The following is a 25,455-nucleotide window of genomic DNA, read 5'->3' as shown; positions in this document are numbered from 1 at the left end:
TCGTTACGTTGCTGGGGAAGGAGCCAAGCAGGCCACACATAACAAATAATAATACAAGTATGACACTGTTGTCTCCAGGTTCAAACGTTAATTATTATAAAAACTAGCCTATCCCGATGTTGTGCAATGTGTGGGGGCATAGGATCCCCCCTAATCCACCCATGAATGATACACACCACTGCTTTTGGAGCAGCCAATTCAAAATGAGATCAGTGAATATGGTCATTGGACAGGCAAATCTTATGAAATTTTCTTCCAGAAAAATTAGCTTGTGAACCACCCAGCCAAATCTCTCATGTCTCATGTATGGTATTGTTATGTGATGCCAAATCTTAAAAAAAAAATCCAGCTGTTGTACAATGAGAATGGGTAGCTGTATCTGCTGGTGTATGATAAGACCAGGAAAATAAAATTAGATGCAAGATATTTGTACTTTAGATCTTGTATCTCTATCAATATACATAACTCACCTGTCCACACTGGTGTCATCTTCGAGGAGAGATGTGATGAATGTGGGTGGAATCTGGTCAGCTTGTGCCTTGTAAGTTGCAAACTCAAACTGTACAGGTCTCAGGTGTAAGTGGAACTCATTGAATCCCATCTCTTCAGCAAAATAAGTGTACGTCCTGCTCAGGACAATTGTGAAACACAGGAATCAGGCAGCAGCATTATTGTTTAATTGTTTTATTCTTAAATCCTTCTAGCTGAAAATGTTTATTATATGCAAGACAAGATGAATTACTAAGCAGAAGTAAAATATTACGTGTGCTTATAATAAAATTACATTACATCATAAATAAAGGCAATTTTTTTTTTGGGGGGGGGGATAGAATAAAGGGGGGGGTTATAACCCCTGACATGTTTTTCTTTTGCCATCTGTGTCACATTGGGGAGGGTTTCCTTCACTTCCTGTCCTATAATCAAAACAGAAAGTGAGAGGAAATCTCTGGTTGTCACCAGAGTCACCAGTACTAGAGCCCCCAGTACTGGAGCCCCCATTCCCCCTTTCTGGTGACACCCAAATTTGGGATTTTCTTTCACTTAAATTCTCATTGATAACAGGCAAAATACAGAAGGTGGAACTCCCTAACAAGGGCATAGACAGCAATAAAAAAAAAAAACACAGGTTTTGTAATCCCTCTCTATTCTCTGGAGAGCTGAAAAAAAGTTTTGCCTTTGTTTATTCTTTAATTGTTGTGTATGCTGCTTGCATGTTATGAAAGAGTTAGTGAAGCCAAAGAGGATATATAGGTTTTTGATGGGTGGCAGTGTAATAAGCTGCCAACTTTTTTTTAGACACTTTGAGATTCCAAAGGGTAGGCTAAACCATTTACAAGTTAGATGCACAGTGTATTGAAGAGACAATCTGGTGAACTCAAAAAAAGGTGCTGTAGACAACCTTTAGAATTCCATGTTGACACAGAACCAAAGGTGTTGGTGCCAGTGGCGGCCGGTCTGTAGAAGGCGCCGCCCCCCCCCCCCAATCTGTGGGCAAAAAAAAAAAAAGATTAAAAAAAAAAAAAAATTAAATTTTCAGCCCACTAGAGGTGCCGGACCTGTGGTGGCTATGGGGGGGTGGGGTTTTTCACCCCACGTGCGGGGGGCAGAGGCGCCTACTGGTGGCCTTCTGGGGGTCATCGGGGCGCAGAGCAATGCGCGCCGACACTCCGCACTTTTCTGATGTCCTGGCTGTGATTGGTCCAGACTCCAGCCTGGACCAATCACAGGAGGACATCCCGGGACCTGGTGAGGTAACGCGTGGGGCGGTGCAGCGCCCCGGCATCACGTGAACACCTTCCTGGTTCCCGCCCACCGGCGCAGAAAGAGGAGACCCACGTGGCGTGAGGACTAACTGAGGAGTCGGGAGTTCGCAGAAGCAGACGAGTCATCATTAGTCAAGAAGAATGAGTGACTTCAGGACTCAGTGAGTGACCACCACCAGTACGCTGTGAGTGAATGTTCGAGCCTCCGAGGAATCGAGTGAGTCCCAGGCCAGACTACACTTCTTGAGTCCGCAGACTCCAGTCCGCACTGCAGGCAGGCCGCAGGCGCAGAGCCAGACACTATTCCCGCAGGCCGCGCAGACAGACCCGCACTCAGCAGCAGCGCAGCAGTGAGCCGGTAAGTGATGCCTCTGGGGGGGCCTGGCCCGCACACAGTCACTGACAGTCTGGTGCTTTGAAGGGGGCACGCACGCATGCTGGTCTCTGCATTGAAAGGGGGCATGTATACTGGTCACTACATTGAGGGGCATGTATACTGGTCATTACATTGAGGGGCATGTATACTGGTCACTACATTGAGGGGCATGTATGCTGGTCACTACATTGAGGGGCATGTATACTGGTCACTACAATGAGGGGCATGTATACTGGTCACTACATTGAGGGGCATGTATACTGGTCACTACATTGAGGGGCATGTATACTGGTCACTACATTGAGGGGCATGTATACTGGTCACTACATTGAAAGGGGGCGTGTATACTGGTCACTACATTGAAAGGGGCATGTATGCTGGTCATTACATTGAGCGGCATGTATGCTGGTCACTACATTGAAAGGGGCATGTACGCTGTTCACTGCATTGAAAGAGGACATCTATACTGGTCACTGCATTGAAAGGGGGCATGTATACTGGTCACTGCATTGAAAGGGGGCATGTATGCTGGTCACTACATTGAAAGGGGGCATGTATGCTGGTCACTACATTGAAAGGGGGCATGTATGCTGGTCACTACATTGAAGGGGGCATGTACGCTGGTCACTACATTGAAGGGGGCATGTACGCTGCTCAGTGCATTGAAAGGGGGCATGTACGCTGGTTACTGCATTGAAAGGGGGCATGTACTTTGGGGTTTGTGCTAGGGGGCCTGTACTGTGGGATTAGTGCTAGGGAGTCTGTACTGTGGGATTAGTGTTAGGGGGCCTGTACTGTGGCATTAGTGCTAGGGGGCTTGTACTGTGGGGTTTGTGCTAGGGGGCCTGCACTGTGGGGTTTGTGCTAGGGGGCCTGCACTGTGGGGTTTGTGCTAGGGGGCCTGCACTGTGGGGTTTGTGTTAGGGGGCCTGCACTGTGAGGTTTGTGCTAGGGGGCCTGCACTGTTGGATTAGTGCTAGGGGGTCTGTACTGTGGGGTTTGTGCTAGGGGGCCTGTACTGTGGGGTTTGTGCTAGGGGGCCTGTACTGTGGGGTTTGTGCTAGGGGGCCTGCACTGTTGGATTAGTGCTAGGGGGTCTGTACTGTGGGGTTTGTGCTAGGGGGCCTGCACTGTTGGATTAGTGCTACGGGGTCTGTACTGTGGTATTAGTTCTAGGGGTCTGTACTGTGGGGTTGTGCTAGGGGGCCTGTACTGTGGGGTTTGTGCTAGGGGGCCTGTACTGTGGGGTTTGTGCCACTCTCAGTCAGTGTATACCATAATAGGGTGTCTCTCACAGTATATCCCATAATAGGGCCCCTGCTCCCTATTATGGGATATACTAGTACTGATGGACCCCTTAATATGTGATATATTGGGAGAATTTGATCACGCAAGCAAAATACAGGGGACAAAATGGGTGGAGCCTATAAGGGGTGGTGCTTCTGAGAAATGGGAGGGGTCAAAAATGGAAGGGCGGGGTCTTGCGCCCCACCATCTTAAAACTTCACCAGCTGCCACTGGTTGGTGCTTGTGCATGATTCATATACCTATGACAGACAGGTATATGAAGTAGTCCAATAGTGGCTTTTGAATCCAGCCACTGCCGTGCGCTGTCAATTGAAAGTAAAGTGGACCTGATGGGGAACTAATCTCAAACAAAAGAAAAGATGACAGACTTAAGATGCTTGTGTGCATTCGAAAAAAAAAAATGAGTGCAGTATTATTAGACCCCCTAAATGTAGCATTACCTTGTCCCAATGCACTCTGGCAACCTTTCCACCTGGTGCTTAGTTTTCTTCTGCCTACCTGGACAACAGTGCAGTTTCCAATGACGTTTCTATTATTCTGTGACGCAGAGTGATGAGCTCAAGCATCTTGCTGAATGTTTCCAAAATGAAGATTTGCTTTGCTGTACCATGCTTTTTTTCTTCATCAGCAGAGTTCAAAGCATGCATGCAGATATCTCTAACCATCAGTGGATTTTCAACCAGCACTTCTTCAAATAACTGCATCAGAAAAAAATAATGAGCTATAAACAAACTGACACTGGGCTGCTGGGACAAGAAATGCATTATGGTTCAAGGGAAACATTGTGACTTGTTAAACAACTGCTCTGCATTAAAACTGCTCCGGACCATACTTAATGAATTTCTTACACAATTAGTTAGTGAAAAACTGGATTTTTACACATTCAATGTGACACTTGTGTAGTAAAACAAGGGTGACAGTCATAGTATCATCTTCCTTAGTGTTAACTAAAATACTATGTGATTTGTGGAACTCCACACATTATCCCTGTGTATCCATCCTACTCACGGAGGAGGTAATACTTAGCTCCAGGTCTTTATTTTGGAAATTTTGTAACGCTTCCCCAAAATGTGGATATTTTGGGGAAGCATTACAGCGTCTGTCAGGTTTTTTTGCTTGACACTAAGAAGTTTTGCAAGGAAACAGAAGCTAACACTTTATTACAGGCGAGAAGCCATCATCCTGACTCTCTCTGATTTGCGGAATACCCGTGAGGCAGTTTCTTCATATTAGAAGGAACTGCTCATTGATGGAAGACTTTCGGATGGAAGCCACAGACATGTATGGAAGATTCAGAGGGAGAGGATACTCTCACCAACGTATTAGACAAGCAAAAAAAGCGGGCAATTGCATGCAACCGTTAGACCTTTTCAAGACAACAAAAAAAACAGGTGACACAAGAGCAGAACACCAATACCCCAATGAGAATTATCACCAGGTATGGATCCCAATGGAACCAGATGAGATCGATTTTGAATCAACATTGCCACGTACTTATAAAATCCCCTTTATTGGGTGAAATTGTTGGTTCACGTTCTCTTATGGTGGCTCATCGTGCCAGAAAGCATCTCTCTTCTTAAAAAAAGAAGAGTTGGAGTTCCAATGTAATATTGAACTGCATGCAAAGTGCTAAAGACATGGCTAGAATAACAATATATTTAAACTTTTACCTGCCAAAATATTTTTTATATTTCACTATATTGAAGTGGAATTTAAGTTTGACCAAATGATTCCTTAAAGCATAACTATACCCATGAAAAATATTAAATATTAACTCCATGGATGTAGTGGCTGCGTTATTTTGGTTTGGTCAGGTTAAGAATATTTTCAGCAAGAACAGAAAATGCCAGTTGATCTTGTCAGAAATGCAATGTCCTTGTCACTTTCTGTGAACTGAACTGAAAGCATAAAACTATGTTATCTTTTGTGTAATCTATTATTCTTGGCATCCTCCGTAATACAAATTAACATAGGCAGACATGTGCCTGGACGTGGCCATACGACGTGCCTGGTGATTGATCGGGTGAGCGGCGGTGTCTCACCGGAGAGTCCTGGACCCGAACGCTGGTACATCACGCGTCCGGAGCAAGTGAGCACCCTGATCCCCACTCTTGATTATAATGTGCTTTGCATATTTATATCCCATGTATGTGCATATTAGTGGATTTTAAATGGAATAAACTAGTTCATACGTTATTGCACTAGTTGGCTCTCCTCTTTCTTTTATGGTTTACGTAGAGCGGCATCTTGAGAATCACCAAGGATCCATTCTTTCCTATATCCTATGCAGTCGTGCATATTCCAAAGCATTATCAGCCCTATCCATGAGAGTGGAGGGCAAAAAGTGTAGTGAGTGTTCTAGCTGAGGGGAGTGGAGCACAAAGGTGGCGGACACTTTGTTGGTGTGTTTCTGTTCAGCTTACACTGGAATCTCACTGGATCATCACATATCACTATTCTCCTACTATTGGACTTTTAGTTATACATTGATTTATCCATGTGTGTTTCACTGGAATTTTTCCACTGATTTTTTTCACTTGATTTATTGTCCACTAATTAATTTTGGGATTGGATTTTTAGTGATTATTTGAACACATGTATATATATCTATTTATTGATTTAATTGTTTGTTTATTTTGTTCACATATAGGTGTCCTTTTATGAACGGGTGAATTTTTTTCTCCATTGGCTTCTCTACAGTTCTCCGGGGAAAATGATCACATCTGGCACCCCTTTTATGAATGGGAGAACTTCAGTTCGCCCAGGGTGATCAGAGGAGAACGGTTTTCTCGGAGATCTGTGTAGAAGTCAATGGAGCGTCTGTAATCTCGTGAGACAAAGCGAGATTACAGTAGTATGAAAATCCCTCGCGCGCTTTAACAAGCAGAGATAAATTATCACTGCTGAGTACACGAGGTTATAAATAATAGTCCCCTTACATAAATATGTATATATATACACTGAATACACACACACATACATTGTATATATATATACACATTAAATATATATCTACATGTATGTGTGTATATATATATACATGTATATATATACATAAATATGGCAGGGGGACATGATTACTGTGTTGGGGGGTCTGAACGAGGAAGAAGGAAGTCCATAATCTTCCTTTTTCCCCCTCAGTTCTCCCCCGATTCTGTCTTCACTCCCCGCTTCACAAGCTCCAGGCTGGTGAACCCGGGAGTGTGAATTCTGGCACAGATCGCCAGTGAAGTGCTGGGATCGCAGCTTCATAGCCTGGCCATTTCTGTGTCTGTCAATGACAGATTCCCATGTGAAGAGATGATCAGCGGAGAACATGTTCTCCTGCGATCATTTCTGTTTCATAAACTGAGAATGATCGGAAATGAGCTGTGATCAGCAGGATCACTGCTCATCTCCGTTTCATAAAAGGACACCATATTGTGTGCACTTTTCTGAGTTAAGCGCTGCTAGGTGGGATTTTTTTTATTTTTCACTTTTTTGGTAATAAGGCTAATTTACTAAGGGTGTTGAGAGACTTCATACTATAAATTTTGTGAATTTTCACTTACGTTTTTCAAACATGTTAAAAACAAATTCCTGTTTACATAATCTGCACGACTGGACAACTCCTTTAGTAAATCAGGCCAACTATTTACAGTTTTTTGGGTTTATATGAGCTTTAACCCTGGAAATATCTTTTGATGCCCAATTTCTAATAACATTCATTCAGCAGTCTGGGCCCTAACAAGCTTGACATTATACTGATATTCTTTTTTTGGGAAACCGGATTATTCGTGTGTAGGGCCCTGCTCTTCTTTTGCCCCGTTTGCTGATCATGAAATAATTCAGCATTTTACACTGTTTGCAGCTTTGTAAATGGAAGCATACTTACATCCTTATGCAGATTTGCCATAAAAGATGACTGGAGATCTTTTTGAGCTGACCATTCATTTAGAGCTAACTCCAAAACACTTTTCTCCACACTGTAGACATCCTTGGGTAATTTTGCCTTGCAAGAGTGTAGAAATTCCTCACATATGTGTTCTAATGTTTTAGGGATCAGATAGGCCAATCCAAGAGATGGATGAATCTCCAGAAGGTAAACATTATGTAGGGCTGGACTGAAAGTACAGAAAGATACAATAAGAATAATGGACTCGTACAGAGACGGCTGTGGGAAAAATATGATTTCTGTGTAGTTGCTCACAAAGTTGACATTAGCAGCCAATCAGAGGCTACAAGCAGGTCTATGTATTACATTGTTAAAATTATTACTGAAACATTTGCTTATTTACTACATAGAAAATGATAGATGGTTTCTTAACATACCAGCTGTTAATTACATGAAAATAAAATACTATAACTGGGGTTCAAAATTTAGCAGCTACATAAGATTGTTGCCTCTTATTAGAGTTTCCATTTTGTTTTGTACCTAGACATACATTAAGGGAAATAATAACGATAAATTGATATTTACTGCCATATATACATGTATGTGATTTTTTAATCATATTACTGAAGCATACCAATGTCCCTACAATATAAAATAAAAGCCAAAAAAATTATTTTGCTTTGGATAGAGTGTGGGAGGTTTAGAACCCTTATTCATTTTTTCTTTTCAATGATTTTTATTGAAATTTGTAACAGGTAATAAAGAAGTTGTACATGTTTTGACAGTTTCATAGTCGATGAATCTGCTACAATACAAATATTTCAAATGGGGTCTCTCTTATTCAAAAATTCTGTATTGCTATAGCTAGGGGTGATATGGGTATTCATGGTTAGCAAAAGGTTGCATCATATGAGTCGCCCCTTGCCCGGTGTTGCGTTTAAGTTGAGCTATCAGGTCCTCATCCCTCTGTCGCCCCCGGATGTCAAAGCTATCATTGTGAGGAGGGAGGAGGAGAAGGATCAGTCTAGGACAACTCTAGGATTTCTTTAATTTAACTACAACTTTATCAAAAGGATTTGAACATATGCACTATCCTGATTACCCCTTTCTCTAGGTACAGGGAATAACTAGCCGATTTACACTTCTTGATATGAAAATAGCATTAATTATCCTCCTGACTTCATCGGAGGAGTATGTGAGGGGAAAAAGGAGAGAAAAGAGAGAAGTAAAAAAAAATGGAAAGAGTTCCTAAGAAACAGAGGTGCACTCTAGGAGGTATATCCGCCAGATCCACGGCAGATTACAGAGGATCAGACAGGTATTTGATCCAGGGTTCCCATATTTTATAAAACAATGGTCTTTTATCTAGGAGAGTCGCCGAGAGGCGTTCGTTCACCATTATCCATGTTAGTTTATGTTTAACTAGGTCGAATGGGATAGTAGGTGATCTCCAGGATCTGGTTATTGCAATCTGGCATCTGTAAAAATAAAAGCGATGAGTTTTCCCTTAAGTCTTGGTGTTCCTTCCACTGAACAGCCCAATAAAGCTTGTTGCGGAGATCTGGTCAGATTTACTTGTGTGAGTGAATAAATAAAGTAAAAGATCCGGATCCAAAAGCGTTTCACCTTTGGGCAGGACCACCATGTGTGTAGTACCGTACCCTGCAATCCACACCCTCGGAAACATAAAGAGGAGGCTCCCTCCCAATATGCTGCTATTCTCATTGGGACCATTTACCATCTCATTAGTACTTTATAATTGGCCTCTATCAATGATGTATTTATGTACGACCTCAATGCATTTTGGGCCATTCGAATCCATTCATCCAATTCATATATCACATTACCATCTTGTTCCCATTTTAGCATATAAAACAATTTTCCTGATTTTGAGGTCAAGATGTTGCAGATTTTGAATATATGGCCTTGTTTTTTTTTTATTTTAATATCTGTGTCCCATTGGGTAGATTCGCCCTTTTTTTTCCCAAATCTATTTTTTTTTTATTCTTTTATTATGGCATCTCAGATACAATGAGTCAAGTCATCTCAACAAATTTACCGAACCTATCAGGGTTACAATAAGACAACACATAGTTGAGATATAAAAAGACCAGGAACAGAGATGAGACCAATGAATAGGTTTGCTGACTCTAGGAATAATAATGAGAAAAAAATAAAATCTGAATTTTGAGTTGTCACCAAAACAGGAAAAGAAGGACAGTTTTTACTGATGAAACTCCTGCTATGTCAACGAGACAGGAAGTTAAGGGTGCTCTGTCATTCGACAAAAACAGACAACAGATATTTGAACCCTTCCCTATTCTATCCAAAACTAAGAAAAAAGTTTTGTCTTCAGATACAGTATGTTTAAGGAACAGGGAGCCATCTCTTTGCAATTAATCAGTAAGTGACCAACAAAGTACTGGAAAAATAAAAAGCAGAGTTTCTTATCTTACCTGCTGGTGTTAAGTGCGACAATGGGCTTAGTGATGATGTTAAGTGGAAGGCCAAAGTCATAGAAACTTCCTTTACGACCATCCCGCCAAACCTTTTCAACATATTCCCTTTGGCTTTCTATCTGTACAAGCAGTCATAACAAAAAATAATGAAAAATGTTATTACTGTTAAATCCAGGGATTCTTTGTTGGTTTAGAGTTTATTGTACAACTATTGCTCACAGTTTTATAAACCGCATGTATGTAGCCCACATGATCTGCATTGTTTTCCACTGCAAATACCGGTAATTATAAATATCACTGATCTAATGGGGGCTTATGTGCACATGTACATATCCCACAGCCGAATTTCCCTAGTTTATGGGTAAAAGAGAAATATAAACTGACAAAGCCAATTTTTTAAATTACAGTTATGGTACATAAGTGTCCCTTTACTACAGGCATCATGTTTATTAAAGTGATTGTACACTATCACCTTGTAAAACAACCCATTCAGTTTAAAATAGAAATTAAAGGCAAAGCATTTCCGTATAGATATAAAAAAAACATTATAAATACCCCTTTTCCCTTTTTTATAAGTGATCACATTCCCTCTGTTTTCCGCTGCATAAGTGCTGGGGGAGGAGAAGCAGCAGCAGCAGCACACTAACCTTCCCAGTGCAAAGCTGTGCAGCTGGGGCGTGTCAGGACAAGTCTGATCATTGGAGGAGAGCAGGCTTAGTTCCCAGCATAGTTAGAGAACTGACCATGGTGTGCTCTCCTGCTTAGTGTGGTCAGTTTTTAATTGGGAAGCAGAGGAACTGCAGGAACACCAGGGATTTCACATAAAGGAAGCAATACAAAGAGAACAGGATATTTTCTCATACAAGTACATGGTACAGCAGGCACATATCAGGAATATGAAGTGTTGGGGTAACAAACGCTTTATGTGTTAATGGAGTCCTAAAGGTTGAGTTAAGATTTGGGATCAAGGCAATAAGCAAACTATTTTTCACTTTTTTTCAGTGAACCCCCCTTGCCAACCAATACCAAAGCTAGATTCTTGGTGCCACAAGCACATGTACTTAGGAAACAAGTTGCAAGAGTTGGTAAACAAGGGGGAAGTACAGGAATGAATGAAAAAAGTGAGTACCCAGATAGTGCCACTTAGAAAGACTTTGGAATGTTAGTTCAGATGCTTAACCACTTGACCTCTGGAAGATTTCCCCCCTTCATGACCAGGCCATTTTTTGTGATATGGCACTGCGTTATTTTAACTGACAAATAATTGCGTGGACATGCAAAGCTGTACTGCGATATTGCAGTGAACAATCTGACACTAACTGACATTTTGCGGGAACCAGCAACACTAATACAGTGATCAGTGCTAAAAATATGCACTGTCACTGTACTAATTACACTGGCTGGGAAGGGGTTAAACATCTAGGGTGATCAAAGGGTTACATGTGTGCCTAACCAGTGTTTTTATGTACACTGTTTGGTGGTTTTACTAAGGCATGTGATGGATTTTCTTTCCCCGTTTTGCAGGGAAAGAAAACCCATTGCATCCCCGCTGTCAGGGTGGAGCTCTGCCTTGTTTACATTTGCAGACCTCCATCTAACCTCTCTCCTTGACGTTCAGTGGGTGTTGACGGATATTCACTGGCCGACACCCACTGATCGGCTCCTGCTGTGACTAATCATGTCCCCTACCCAGAAGTGCAGAATCACACATATAGAATCATATATATATATATATATATATATATATATATATATATATATATATATATATATATATATATTGTGACAGAACCCACTGTCACCATGTGTTTTGGAAGGGACTGTGCGCGTGCCTCCTACCGACAGACTATGGGCCAGAAGAGACTGGAGACCTGGGGACATGCTGGCATTGAGTTAATGCAATGTAATGTAATGCTACAGCCCTTCTTCCCCCATTCCCCTCCTCTTGTTGCTTTGTCTAATTGTGTTGATTCATGACACATAGACGATGGTCTGGACTGGAGACATCTCTCCGCAGGGGGGTGTGTATTGAGAGACTGCCTGTTTACCATAATCTCATTAGGTTATCTGTAGCCTGTTTCAATGTACATTGATTGCCCCCTGGGGCTTCTGTCTCATTACACATAACTGTCCTTCTAATCAAGCTATCGGACCAATCCCTGCTGACTCATTTTCAAGTCCCCATTTGGATGGCTAAGGAGGACCTGAAGGAGGACTACATGTACTTTACAATTGACCAATAGGAAAACGGTTGTTGGGGGTGGGATGTTCCAAATTCTGTATAAAAGTGTGTTGTGTACTTCCAATAAAGGTCTTCCTGTTTGAACTTACATACAGCCTGCCTGGTGATTGTTCTAATGGATTCTGAACGGCACATAGCTGTAGTTCGGATCCCGGAGCCTTGGATGAACAAACCATCAGACGTTGCGATCTGCAAGCTGACTCACTAGTAGCAGAGGAGTGTCGGGAGAGCGGAAGCGAGAAAGCAAGGGTCTTGTTACATATATATATATATATATATATATATATATATATATATATATATATATATGTGTGTGTGTGTGATTCTGCACAGAACGCCTGCCCTGTAGCTGTAAATCTAAATGGGGTGATCGGGAAGTGGTTGATTTATTAAACTGAACAGTCCTCCATCATTGGGTATCTCCATCAAGTGTGGCCTCTTAAAGCCACATCTCTGAAAGCACATAAAGGAAACTTGTGACACTAAGGGGGGTTGTTTATTAAAACAGCATGGTGCAAAATCTGGTGCAGCTCTGCATAGAAACCAATAAGCTTCAGGGTTTTATTGCCAAAGCTTAATTGAGCAAAATTAAGTTAGAAGCTGATTGGCTACTATGCACATCTGTGCCAGATTCTGAGTGCACCAGTTTTAGTAAATCCCCCTTATATTAACTATTCTTGATTACACATACCAACAGAGATAAATCTAAAAGCTGGAATTTTAAAGAAAGAATTCTAAAGTCTGCAAACATATACATGATAGCTGCAGTTAAATAAACAAATGTATTTCTATAGTTTTTTGTATTACATCTTGTGGAATTATACTGTGTTTTTTCAGGAATGTTGCAAAGTTATACATTGCGATGTGTTTGCTTACCTGGCTATTTAATACATTTCTGACAAGTTGCAAGTGAAGCCTTAGGCACTGGCATTCATCCCGGTAAGCTTCCAGGAAGTATTTGGAGCCAATGTCAAACCGTGGGCGCCGATACATGATGTCAGTGATCACTTGTGCCAAGGCAGTTTTTTCTTCTGGTTCACATACATGCTGGTAAGCTTCATAGTAACAATCTACAAGCTAGTTAAAAAAAAAAGAAATAGACATTGTAAAAATGTTGCTGTGTTGATTGTACAGTATACGGAAAACAGACATAAAATACAAACACTTAATGCACAAACTATGGTAAGCACCAAGCTGTACAATAGAGCTTAACCACTTGCCGACTGCCGCATGACTATTTACTGCTGCGGTCAGCCCCTCACAGGCAAAGCGACATAGGACTACGTCGCTAGCATGTGAGGCTCTAGGGAGCGAGCGCTCACAGACCCCACCAGCGCGTGTGCCTGGCGGACCCGATGTCCGCCGGGCACTCACGATTGTCCGTTACAGCGGGAGAAAGGCACGCGGCTAATGTAAACAAAGCCGCCTGTCATTCTTCCCTGTGTAAGAATGGAGATCATACTGTTCTACTAGGTAGGACCATTGATCTATGTTCTTACACCAGTAGCCACATCCAATCACAGTTAGAAGCACGCCCCTAGGGAAACACTTAACCCCTCCCTCTCAAAAAAAGTTAACCCCTTCACTGCCAGTGTCATTTTTACAGTCACAGTGCATATGGTTAGCACTGATTACTGTAGTAATGTCACTGGTAACCCCAAAAGTGTCAAAAATGTCAGTCAAGGGTCCGATCTGTCCGCTGCAATGTTGCAGTCCCGCAAAAAAAAAAAAAACGTAGATCGCCGCTATTACTCGTTAAAAAAAAACAATAAAAATGACAAAAATCTTTCCCTTAGTTAGTAAACGCAATAACTTTTGCGCAAACCAATCAAAATACGCTTTTTGTGATTTTTTTACCAAAAATATGTAGCATAAAACAAATTGGCCTAAAATGTTAAAAAATTTTGATTTTTACATTTTTTTTTGGGGAATTTCATATAAAATAAATGTGAAAAATATTGTTATTTTTGCAAAATTTACGCTCTTTTTTTGTATATAGCGCATGATCAAAAAAATCGCACAGGTGATCAAATACCACCAAAAGAAAGCTCTGTTTGTGAGAAAAAAAGGATGTCAAATTTGTTTAGGTACAGCGTCGCACAACCGCGCAATTGTCTGTTAAAGTCATGCAGTGCCGAATCGCAAAATAGGCCCTGGTCAGGAAGGGGGTAAAATCTTCCGGGGCTTAAGTGGTTAATGTGAACACATATCTAGGAAATTCTATAAACTACTGCCAACCTTTATTTTTTGTGCTTTATGACAACGGCAGTAGCAACAATCAAAGCACTAAAGCAGGTATATATTAATGCTGTAATGACAGATGTGTGTTGCCCACCCTATTCCTTGTGTTCCTTTAAAAAAAAAAAAAAACTTTAGCTAAGACCACATAGATTTTTTTTTTTCTTGTACTGTATATGCAAAGTTCAAAAACATTATATTCAAGCACCAGGATCCCAACCCTAGCATGTTTATTAATACTATACAGGAGTTATACAGGGTTTAAACACAGAAAGGACTGCCCTTTTGTGCAAAGGATTCCAACACAGGAGATGGGAGTATGCAAAAAAAAGCTTATGTTTACATTTAGGAGATTTAGTGTAAGATTTAGAGGTTAGTTCTAAGGTTACAGAGAGTTAGTATAAGGATTACATGGAAGAAGGCATTGTGAGAATAATAGGTGGGTTAGTGTGAGGATTACAGGAGGAATAGTGCGGTGATTACAGGTGATTTAGTGTTTGTCTATAGGGAGGGTAAGTTTGAGAGTTTGGGTTTTAGGGAGGGTAAATGTGAGGATTACAGTAAGGGTTGGTGTTAAGATTACAGGGAGGGTTAGTGAAAGGGGATTCCTAGGATAGAGCCCTCAGCCCTGCTATCTGCCCTGATTTCTACCTGCATTGAGGAACCTATATATCCTTTCATTATTTACATTCTTTTCTTACATTTTTATATTTTTCATGTGTTTACAAATTTCCTGATAAATTCATTGTCCTAATTATTACATCTAGTTTCTTTATTTTATTATATTCTATTCATAGCTTCTCTTTTTTCCATCTTACCTTGTTTACTTTGTTTTAGTTTTTCATTTATATATATTATTTTTTTATTTATTATTCCATTATTTATTTATTTATTTATATTTTTCATATTTTCAATTTTTGATCCTAAGTTTTTTTGTCTGTTATCTAAAAAGATTACAATCTCATATATGTAACAATTTGATTATGTGCTTAATAGTGAACATTGTTGTTCAGCGGCTGCTTAAAGCGGAGTTCCACCCTGAAAAACATTTTTTTCAATAAAAATACCCCCGGGACAGTCAGGGCTAGTGCATTTAAGCAACGATAGCCTCTGAACTGTCCCCTGTTTCACTTACCTTTTAGAAGAAATACTTACCTTGAAAATGTCTTGTCCAGCGCTGCCATCTCAGGTGTGGGCAGCTGAAGCCAGAGCGTCCTCTTCGGTGACGTCGGAGTCCCAGAATGCCCTGCACCTGCCCTGCTCGTCACTCCCGATGCAGGCACATCATCCCTGCACAGCTTCTGGGCATGCCCAGAAGCTGTTCAGCAGGGAATGACGTGCCAACACCGGAAGTGACGAGTAGGGCCGGTGCAGGTGCATTGACTCCTGGGATCGATGACATTCATCTCCCAAGAGTCAATGCAAGGAGGAAGTGACGGCGCGGGCCGTGGCTGCAGAGGGAGGAAGAGGAAGGAAGGTAAGTATATTTTCTTTAAAAACAAGGTAAGTGAATCAAAAAAAAAAAAAATTAATTATCCAATTGTCCAATTGACGGGGAAAAGTTCATTTTGAGGGTGGAACTTCGCTTTAATTTTTAATTTACATTTTACAATTAGGTTCTTTGCTTTTAAATTCAGGCATTGCAATGTTGATTGTAGGGCCTTTGAGGGGTTAACAAGCACCTCCAGGCCTTTGAATGGTCCAGTCTGTTCCTCACCCCTACCCACCCACACATCGGGTATATATTCATCCTGTTTACCGTTCATCCTTGACTTTAACAAAGCGCATGTGCGCAAAATGAGTCATCATGGCAACAGGCCAGCTTGCATTCCACACTGGTCATGGGCTTCCATCTTGTCCTCCAACTGATGTCAGCCAGACGTGCCGGTTCCCCAACCCTGCCCGGCTTGGGCACGCTGGCTCCCTCTTGGTCCTCAGCCTGGACCCCTGGACATCCCTGGTCACCACACTTCCCAGTCTGGAACACTGCAATCTCCTGTCTGTGTCTCTCGGTCCTCATGCACCATCCTGCAGTGTACAAGAGTGAACTCCCCACACACGCCGGTGCTCAGCCTCCTGTCACAGGGACCTCTGGGACCCGATCTTTACCAACATAGCATTAACATTGGAGGCTGCCCATGCCTCATCAGTGGGCCCTTCAGATGATGTTAACCCTTCAAAGCCCCTGGCACCTCTGTGGTATTGTTGGCTCTTTTTTGCCTTGCTTATTTACATGGTTTTACATATTACCCCAGTCCATTGACAAATAATTTTTAAGCTTACCAACATTTTTTTGACCCTTGTGGTTTCATCAGGATATTGTCCAGCCCACTGAGCGTGACCACCTAGCAGTTATTCTTTTTTTTTTTATTTCATCCTTTCCCTCTGGAGCGTAGCAGTCATTTTGGTGAACATGCTAGAGTCCAGGAGGAGTACATAGGGGGAAGCAGGCAGTGGGCACAGTGATTTTAGATCTCAACTAGCTATATAAGGGCCAGTTCACACCACATGCAGTCAAGAGCATTTTTTTATGCATCAAAAATTCATGGAAAGTAGGTTATATGGTTTCCAATGGCATAGTTCACACCAGTACGATCAGTTCCAGTTCTAAAAAAAAAAAAAATTGAATATGCTGCATTTTTCCTGCACTGGGCTGTACTGAAATGCAGTAAAACACATCAAAAATGCACCGGGATGCACTGGAATGCATAAAAAAAAAAAAAAACAGGAAAAGAAAGAAGAAAAAAATCATGTGGAATGCATCTGAAAACGCATCACAAATGTGTTAAAAACGTGCATGCAGAAATTCATCCAGAATGGATCTGGAGTAAGTTTTTTTGGTGTGAACCAGCCCTAATACATTTGGGTGACCCAGCTGAACCTGCACCATACTTACTCCTCCTAGTGGCCATTTTCATACATTATTTTTAAATACTGTATCCCTGAGTCCTTGTGCCTCCTCAAAAGGGCAGTCAACCTTGCGCTGGTTGGGAGGTGCTCATTGTGGGAGGTGCTCATTGTGGGAGGTGCTCATTGTGGCTTGTGGGTGATTTTCCATACTCCTTCAATCCATCTATGGTCGCCCTTCTGTCGCTGTACTGGCGTTGAGCTTGCAGGGGTAGTCTTCGGGTGTGGTGGTTATATCCCTGACACTCAAATACTTCCTAATAAAGCCGAACTTGGCAAAACATGTAGAATCAAGAGCATAAAGAAATTAAATTCTTAGAGATTGCATCTGCATCTATCATTCATGCTGTATACGAGTGACTCAGAATATGGGTTTTTTTCTTTTTTAACCACTTTACCACTAAACCTATTTTTGACACTTTTTGTTTACAAGTTTAAATCAGTATTTTTTGCTAGAAAACTACTTAAAACCCCCAAACATTATATATATATATATATATATTTTTAGCAAAGACACTGGAAAATAAAATGGCAGTCATTGCAATATTTTTTGTCACGCGGTATTTGCGCAGCGGTCTTTCAAACGCCATTTTTTTGGAACAATTACGAAAAATCACATTTCACTGCATTTAAAAAAAACTAAACAGTAAAGTTAGCCCATTTTTTTCTATATTGTGAAAGATGATGTCACGCCGAGTAAATAGATACCCAACATGTTACGGTTTAAAATTGCGCACACCCGCGGAATGGCGACAAACATGGTCAATAAAAATCTCCATAGGCGACGACTTAAAATTTTTTAACGGTTACCAGTTTAGAGTTAGAGTGTAGCTCTTTTTTTTCTAATTATTGTTCACACTCTGGCGATTGCGGCGATACCTCACATGTGTGGTTTGAACAGCGATTTCATTTGCGGCGCGACTTCCATATACGTTTTCTTTCGTGTGCTAGCTAACGGCGACGGGGGCGGCAACATTTTTTTTTCTATTTATTTATTTATTTTATTTTAACACAGGTTTTTAAAAAAAAAAAAATCTGATCTCTTTTATTGCTGTCACAAGCAATGTAAACATCCCTTGTGACAGCAATATGCGGTAAAAGGGACTCTTTATGGAGGGATCGAGGGTCTAAAAGACCCTAGACCCCTCCAATACACTTCCATGTATTCAAAACGCCGAAAACTGCATTTTTGAATACTGTCACTTTTTGAATCTGTCGCCTTTAGCAGCAGTGTAACCCGGATGTGCCGTCATGGACGCCGCCTCCAGGTTACGTCATCGGAGACCCGATCGAAGCTGCTTCCGGCTTTGATCGGGACTCCATCCAGCCGGCGGACATGCTGGCTGGGTGCTCGGGTCTCCCGGTGGGACGGGCAAAGCCGTGCAAGGCGGCGGGAGGGGGGGGCGTCCCCTCCCGCTCGCCGGGGTAACATTCAAGCGGCTCCCAAGCCGCATCGGTCATTACCGACGGAAAGCTGACCGCTGGCTCTAAAAAACGGTACTGGGATGATGCCTCTAGCTAGAGGCATCGCCCCGGTACAACCATGCAAAGTCTGCCGACGTAGGTCTATGTGGCTAGACGTAAAGTGGTTAAACATTTTAAATATGTACAGTGCCTTGAAAAAGAATTCATACCCCTTGACATTTTTTCACATTTTGCCATCAAAAAAGTAAATATATTTTAATGGGATTTTATGTGATAGACCAGCACAAAATGGCACATAATTGTGAAGTGGAAGGAAAATGATAAATTGTTTTCCAAATTTGTTTACAAATAAATATCTGAAAAGTGTGGCATGCATTTGTTTTCAGCCCCCTTTTCTCCGATACCTTCAGAAATCACCTCATTTGTGAATAGAGTCCACCTGTGCGTAATTTAATATAAATATAAATACAGCTGTGCTATGAAGCCCTCAGAGGTTTGTTAGAGAACTTTAGTGAACAAACAGCATCATGATGGCCAAGGAACACACAAGACAAGCCCGGAATAAAGTTGTGGAGAAGTTTAAAGTAGGGTTAAAGTATAAAAAAAATATCCCAAGCTTTGAACAGCTCACAGAGCACTATTCAATCCATCATCCAAAAATGGAAAGAGTATGGCACAAATGCAAACCTACCAAGACATGGCCATCCACCTAAACTAACAGGCCAGGCAAGGAAAGAATTAATAAGAGAACAAGCCAAAAGGCCCATGGTAACTCTGTAGGAGCTGCAGAGATCCACAGCTAAGGTGGAAGAATCTATCCACAGGACAACTATTTATCATTCGTGCACTCCACAAATCTAGCTTTAATAGAAGAGTGTTAAGAAGAAAGCCATTGTTGAAAGAAAGCCATAAGAAGTCTCGTTTGCAGTTTGCAAGAAGCCATGCGGGGGACACAGCAAACATGTAGAAGAAAGTGTTCTGGTCAGATGAGACTAAAATTGAACTTTTTGGCCTTAAAGCAAAACGCTATGTGTGGCGGAAAACGAACACAGCACATTACCCTGAACACACCATCCCCACCGTAAAACATGGTGGTGGCAGCATCAGGTTGTGGTTGTGGTTATGGCTTTTCTTTAGCAGGGGCAAGGAAGCTGGTCAGAGTTGATGGGAATATGGATGGAGCCAAATACAGGGCAATCTTAGAAGAAAACCTGTTAGAGTCTGCAAAAGACTTTAGACTGGGACGGAGATTAACCTTCCAGCAGAACAATGATTCTAAACATACAGCCAAAGCTACAATGGAATGGTTTAATTCAAATCATATTCATGTGTTAAAATGGCCCAGTCAAAGTCCAGACCTAAATCCATTTGAGAATCTGTTTCAAGACTTGAAAATTGCTATTCACAGACGCTCTCCATCAAATCTGACAGAGCTTGAGCTGTTTTGCAAAGAAGAATAAGCAAAAATTTCACTCTTTAGATGTGCAAAGCTGGTAGAGACATCTCCAAAATGACTTGCAGCTGTAATTGCAGCAAAAGGATGTTCTAGTATTGACTAAGGGGGGGGGGGGGGGCTGAATACAAATGCACACCACACTTTTCAGATATTTATTTGTAAAAGATTTTGAAAACCATTTATAGTTTCCCTTCCACATCACAATTATGTGCCACTTTGTGTTGGTCTATCACATAAAATCCCCAAAAATATATTTCGGTTTTTGGTTGTAACATGACAAAATGTGGAATATTTCAAGGGGTATGAATACTTTTTCAAGGCACTGTAATTGTAATACAATAAATAGAAAAAAGTGCAGGGCTAAATCAGAGAGAACTGTGACAGCTCTCTATATACATATGAGTAATAAAGTGCATATAAAACCAATACAATGGTATGTAAATCATATAGAAAACCAGAAAAAAAGTCCCAATAAAACGTATAAGGTGAAGACATCCAGGATGGTCATGTGGATCATATAGTGAATATATCCCGTCACCAACACCCAAATGAATAATGCGCTCACCAGAAGATGTTGGCCCAAACTACTGTATAGCATAAGGGTCAAAAAGGCTCATGTGATGGTATTACGATTCCTTAGCTTGCACTGCAACTACAGGTGATCTCCAGGTATGTATCCAGTAGGATGAATAGAGGGTAAGACTCACAGACATCAAGGGCCAAATGGATAAAAACCAAAGGAAACAAACATAGTGGTCAGGCTGGTGAAATCCTTTGAGAATGTCCTATGGGACAAAATGCATCAGGGTTGTGCCTCTCTAGCCTGATTCACCTGCTTATATTTTTGCCTGTACCACTGGATCATCTGTGAGTGCATTCCCTTATTTAAATAAAAAAAAATTTGGGGTTTTACACTATGTTTGTTTCCTTTGGTTTTTATCCATATGGCCCTTTATGTCTGTGAGTCTTACCCTCCATTCATCCTACTGGATACATACCTGGAGAACACCTGTGGTTGCAGTCCAAGCTAAGGAATCGTAATACCATCACATGAGCCTTTTTGACCCTTATGCTATACAGTAGTTTGGGCCAACATCTTCTGGTAAGCGCATTATTCATTTGGGTGTTGGTGACGGGATATATTCACTATATGATCCACCTGACCATCCTGAATGTCTTCACCTTATAAGTTTTATTGGGACTTTTATTCTGGTTTTCTATATGATTTACATACCATTGTATTGGTTTTATATGCACTTTATTACTCATATGTATGTAGAGAGCTGTCACAGTTCTCTCTGATTAAGCGCTGCACTTTTTTCTATTTATTGTTCACATCAACCTGTTTGTCAGTTGTTTTGTTCTAGCGGCTTTTTATTATGTATGTTGGTTAGCGCAGTATACACATTCACTTCTAATTGTAATACAAATTTGGAGATTTTAACTGTATAAGTTTGGTTTCATTTTTGGCACCTCTAAAGTCCCATTCCTATTTCTCTAATGAATGAACATAATTATTGTGTATTGGTAATAATTTGTGGTTGCACTAATAAATGATGAATTCTTAAAAGGCCATGCTGACATTGGGTTGCTAACTGATGATCCTATGTTTATGTACGCCCTATTATTTGCACTCCTATGTGTAATTTGGTCAATAAAATTGAAAACCCTCTTACCAAAGGTTGGTGACTACATCAAAGGATAAAATATTTGGCCATGTACTGCAAAGGCTGGGCTCCATGAAATATATTGTGATATGGGGAACATATGAAGAGAAAAAGAAGGTGACAACAGAGGACAAGGTAGATTGACAGCATGACAAATACAACGACCAGGAAGCTGAAAGAGCCCAGGGACGCGTCGGAACTGATCAAATGACAAGCAACAACAAGCTGTCTACCTGCTGCTTGTTTTCTAGTAGAGCACATTCCCAAGTCCAAAGGTCAAGTAGCAGAGCAAAACGATCCACATTAATGTGAGCCCAGTCCGCGAGATTCACATCACCGGCTTCTCTTTTACTTGCTTTGAAATCTTAAGAAACAAAAACAAAGACAAAACGAAGAGCTCTTTAAAGGATGACATGCTGAAGAAATTAAATGGTTCTTGAGCAACAACCATAGCTCATTTTTTTACATTTAATTCATCGGCCAAGTAAAACAGTTTACTAGTAATGGCATATGATGGAAATGTCATCAATAATGACATTAATAGTATAAGAAACAAAGCAAATCATTGTGTTCACCACAGTTTTGATATGTTTACATGAACTTCTTCCTTTCTGTACTATATCATCAAGATGAATGGATATTTACAGAATCATAAACTCTAGCACACTGTATTAGAATCAAGGATACTTTCGCTGGTACACACTAATTATAGTGGCACACAAATGGCAGTTAATTTACTATTTTGTAAACTATTGCAGATCTGCCATCAGCTCACATCAATGTGCTGTGGTCACCATGATAGGGAGGGAAATCTCCCCACTGAGAGCAAAGACAGTAACAAAAATTCAACAAATATTTTTACCCTTCCCCATTTTACCTAAAAACAAATAAAAAGCAAAAGTTTTGGTTGAAGTTTTAGTATGAGGGAAATCTCTCAGAACTGAAGTATTGACTTTCCCCTGCCATCTTGGTTTAAAGATGCAACCTTTGGGGCTTGTCATACTGGTCCTTTTTACACTAGCCAGTAGTCCTGACTTCGCTGACTGCATCTTTGTTCCAGGTCAGAATAAAGATAATATAACCAACCCAAATTAAATACACATCAACGGTAATATTGCTTGCTTTCTGTGAAAAAATTGTCTATTTTTATTTTTTTTAGAATAAGATAAATATATACAGATGCATCTAAAAAAAATTGATTATCTTAAAGTTATTTACTTCAATAATTCAATTCAAAAAGTGAAACTCATACATTTTATATAGATGGATTACACACAGAATAACATATTTCAAGTATTTCTTTTTTTTTTTTTTAGTTTGAGGAGTGGAAACCCAAAATTCAGTATCTCAGAAAATTAGAATATTACATAAGACCAATATAAAAAAAGGATTTTTAATACAGAAATGTTTGCTTACTAAAAAGTAGGTCTATGTACGGTATGGTATGGTATGCATTCAATATTTGGTCTGGGGTCCTTTTGCATGAATTACTGCATCAATGCGGCGTGGCATGCAGGCGATCAGCCTGTGGCACTGCTGAGGTGTTATGGAAGCCCAGGATGCTTTGATAGTGGCCTTCAGCTAGTCTGCATTGTTAGGTTTGGTGTCTCTCATCTTCTACTTGACAAAACCCCACAGACTTTCTATAGGGTTTAGGTCAGGTGAGTTTGCTGGCCAATCAAGCACAGTGGTACCATGATCATTAAATCGGGTATTGGTACTTTTGCCAGTGTAGGCAGGTGCCAAGTCCTGCTGGAAAATGAAATCAGCATCTCCATGAAGCTGGTCAGCAGAGGGAAGCATGAAGTGCTCTTGAATATCCTAGTAGAAGGCTGCGCTGACTTTGGACTTGATAAAACACAGTGGACCAACACCAGCAGATGATATGGCCCCCCAAATCATCAAGGACTGTGAAAAATGTTGCATTTCTTTTGTAAATCAAGGTCCCGGAGTCTGGAGGAAGTATCTAAGTTGCATGAGGTCCAGTGTGAATTTTCCACAGTCAGTGATGATTTGGGGAGCCATGTCATCTGCTGGTTAAAAAAAAAAAGAAATGTTTGAAATATAGCACTCTGTGTGTAACGTATCTATATAAAATATACGAGTCCCTTTTTGAATTGAATTACTGAAATAAAGTGACTTTTTGATGATATTCTAATTTTTTGAGATGCACTTGTATGTGTGTGTGTATATATATATATATATATATATATATATATATATATATATATGTGTGTGTGTGTATCTATATATATATATATATTTTTTTTTTTTTTTACATCATGACCACATACGTTTAATTCTACCACACAAACCTTTGAATCAATATCAATTAACAAGAGCAAACCAGATCATTTACCTCCTATGCGTCACTACAGGACAGGGAGACCTACTATATTAAGGAAATGATTTACCTAAACATTACACAATTTTATGAACAGATAATAGATGTTGTTCAGGCATCACTATCATACTACTAAGAAAGTAATTAGAGTGCTATATAAGGGATTGTAGTAATTTTTTAGAAGGGCACAGGCTAATATTTTATTTTTTAATGTTATTGGTACCTATTACATACAGAGGTTCATTTACTAAAGGCAAATAGGCTGTTCACTTTGCAAGAGAATGCATCCCAGGGCTTAGTGAATGTGGTGAAGTTTCACTATGCAAAGTTTACCCAATCACACGCAAGGAAAATTTAAAAAAAAATAGCATTTTTGCTTGTACATTATTAGATAATGGAAGTCATCAGAGCTTCACCACATTCACTAACCCCGGGGGTAGATTCCCATGAAAAGTGAATAGACTATTTTTCATTAGTAAATCTACACAAAACAGGCTTTTCACTTTGCAAAGGAAGTTACACTTTGCAAGGGATTTTGCCCCAGAATTTTTGTGAATCTGTTGTGGTGACTATGTGGTGACTAATCCACCTCTAGGTCTATTAGTGTGGAAAGGTCTGCAATGATTCTGTGTTCTGCTTTAACAAACTTTTCTAAATACTTTTCTGAATCTCAAGCCTGCTCAAAGTATAAAATATCCCAGCAGATACAGTGAAACTGACCATAACTAAGCTAAACTCACTTCTTTCTTTCTCAATGAAGAGAGTGGCTAGAAGCAGTAGTTGATGTTGTAACTCCTGTAGATCATCAAATGCCACATCATACACTATGAATGCTCCTTTTCCATCCTGAGTGTGGATGATGCCATCTTTTATTATGTAATAGTCATTATGATTCTCCACGTCCGAAAACTCCATGAACTGTACACTGTGTACCTGTTAGTGGAGATACAGGTGCCATATAAGAGATAAGTCCAGAGAGTATTGCAAGATAGTGGTATACAATGAGTAATTAGTACTCCAAGCTTTTACAGTTGTACATAAAGATATCCCCACCACTAATAATATGCCTTAGACTTGCAGTTGATCTAATACCACTACAGCTGTGTGTACACTAAAATTGCAATTATCTTGGTTAAAGACAGGCTCCAGTAAAACATGAACTAGCTTAATGGATACAGACAATATGCTGAATACTTGTCATAGTGGCATTTATCTACTTCAAATGACTGTTGTCTAGCTAAATCCATATGGAACCTTTTGGATGGCCCTAAAAATTAGCCTATATTGATACAGCCCATGTTGCCCTGGCTCCATACACTGCCCTCACTTTGAGCCCAACTCAGATTTATTATTGTACACAGAAACATCAAAGGTAGGCTGCAAAGTAACAAGAGGT

General features: G+C 40.4%; 1 protein-coding gene across 1 annotated transcript in view; it reads right to left on the bottom strand.

Moving 5' to 3' along the window:
- Positions 1-25,455, bottom strand: part of LOC309551714 (uncharacterized protein) — a gene marked incomplete at its 5' end in the record, with an annotated part of 213,716 nt that overhangs the window by 138,377 nt on the left and 49,884 nt on the right. The window contains 7 exons of the mRNA XM_082252399.1: positions 471-626; positions 3,946-4,145; positions 7,322-7,550; positions 9,778-9,899; positions 12,899-13,099; positions 21,949-22,079; positions 24,800-24,992. Coding sequence (XP_082108525.1) covers positions 471-626; positions 3,946-4,145; positions 7,322-7,550; positions 9,778-9,899; positions 12,899-13,099; positions 21,949-22,079; positions 24,800-24,992 — 1,232 coding nt within the window. The remainder of the gene's footprint in view (positions 1-470; positions 627-3,945; positions 4,146-7,321; positions 7,551-9,777; positions 9,900-12,898; positions 13,100-21,948; positions 22,080-24,799; positions 24,993-25,455) is intronic.

This window comes from Pelophylax lessonae, assembly GCF_965119305.1.
Source record: "Pelophylax lessonae genome assembly, chromosome: 3".
Taxonomy (NCBI): domain Eukaryota; kingdom Metazoa; phylum Chordata; class Amphibia; order Anura; family Ranidae; genus Pelophylax; species Pelophylax lessonae.
This window is presented reverse-complemented; position numbering and strand designations above follow the sequence as displayed.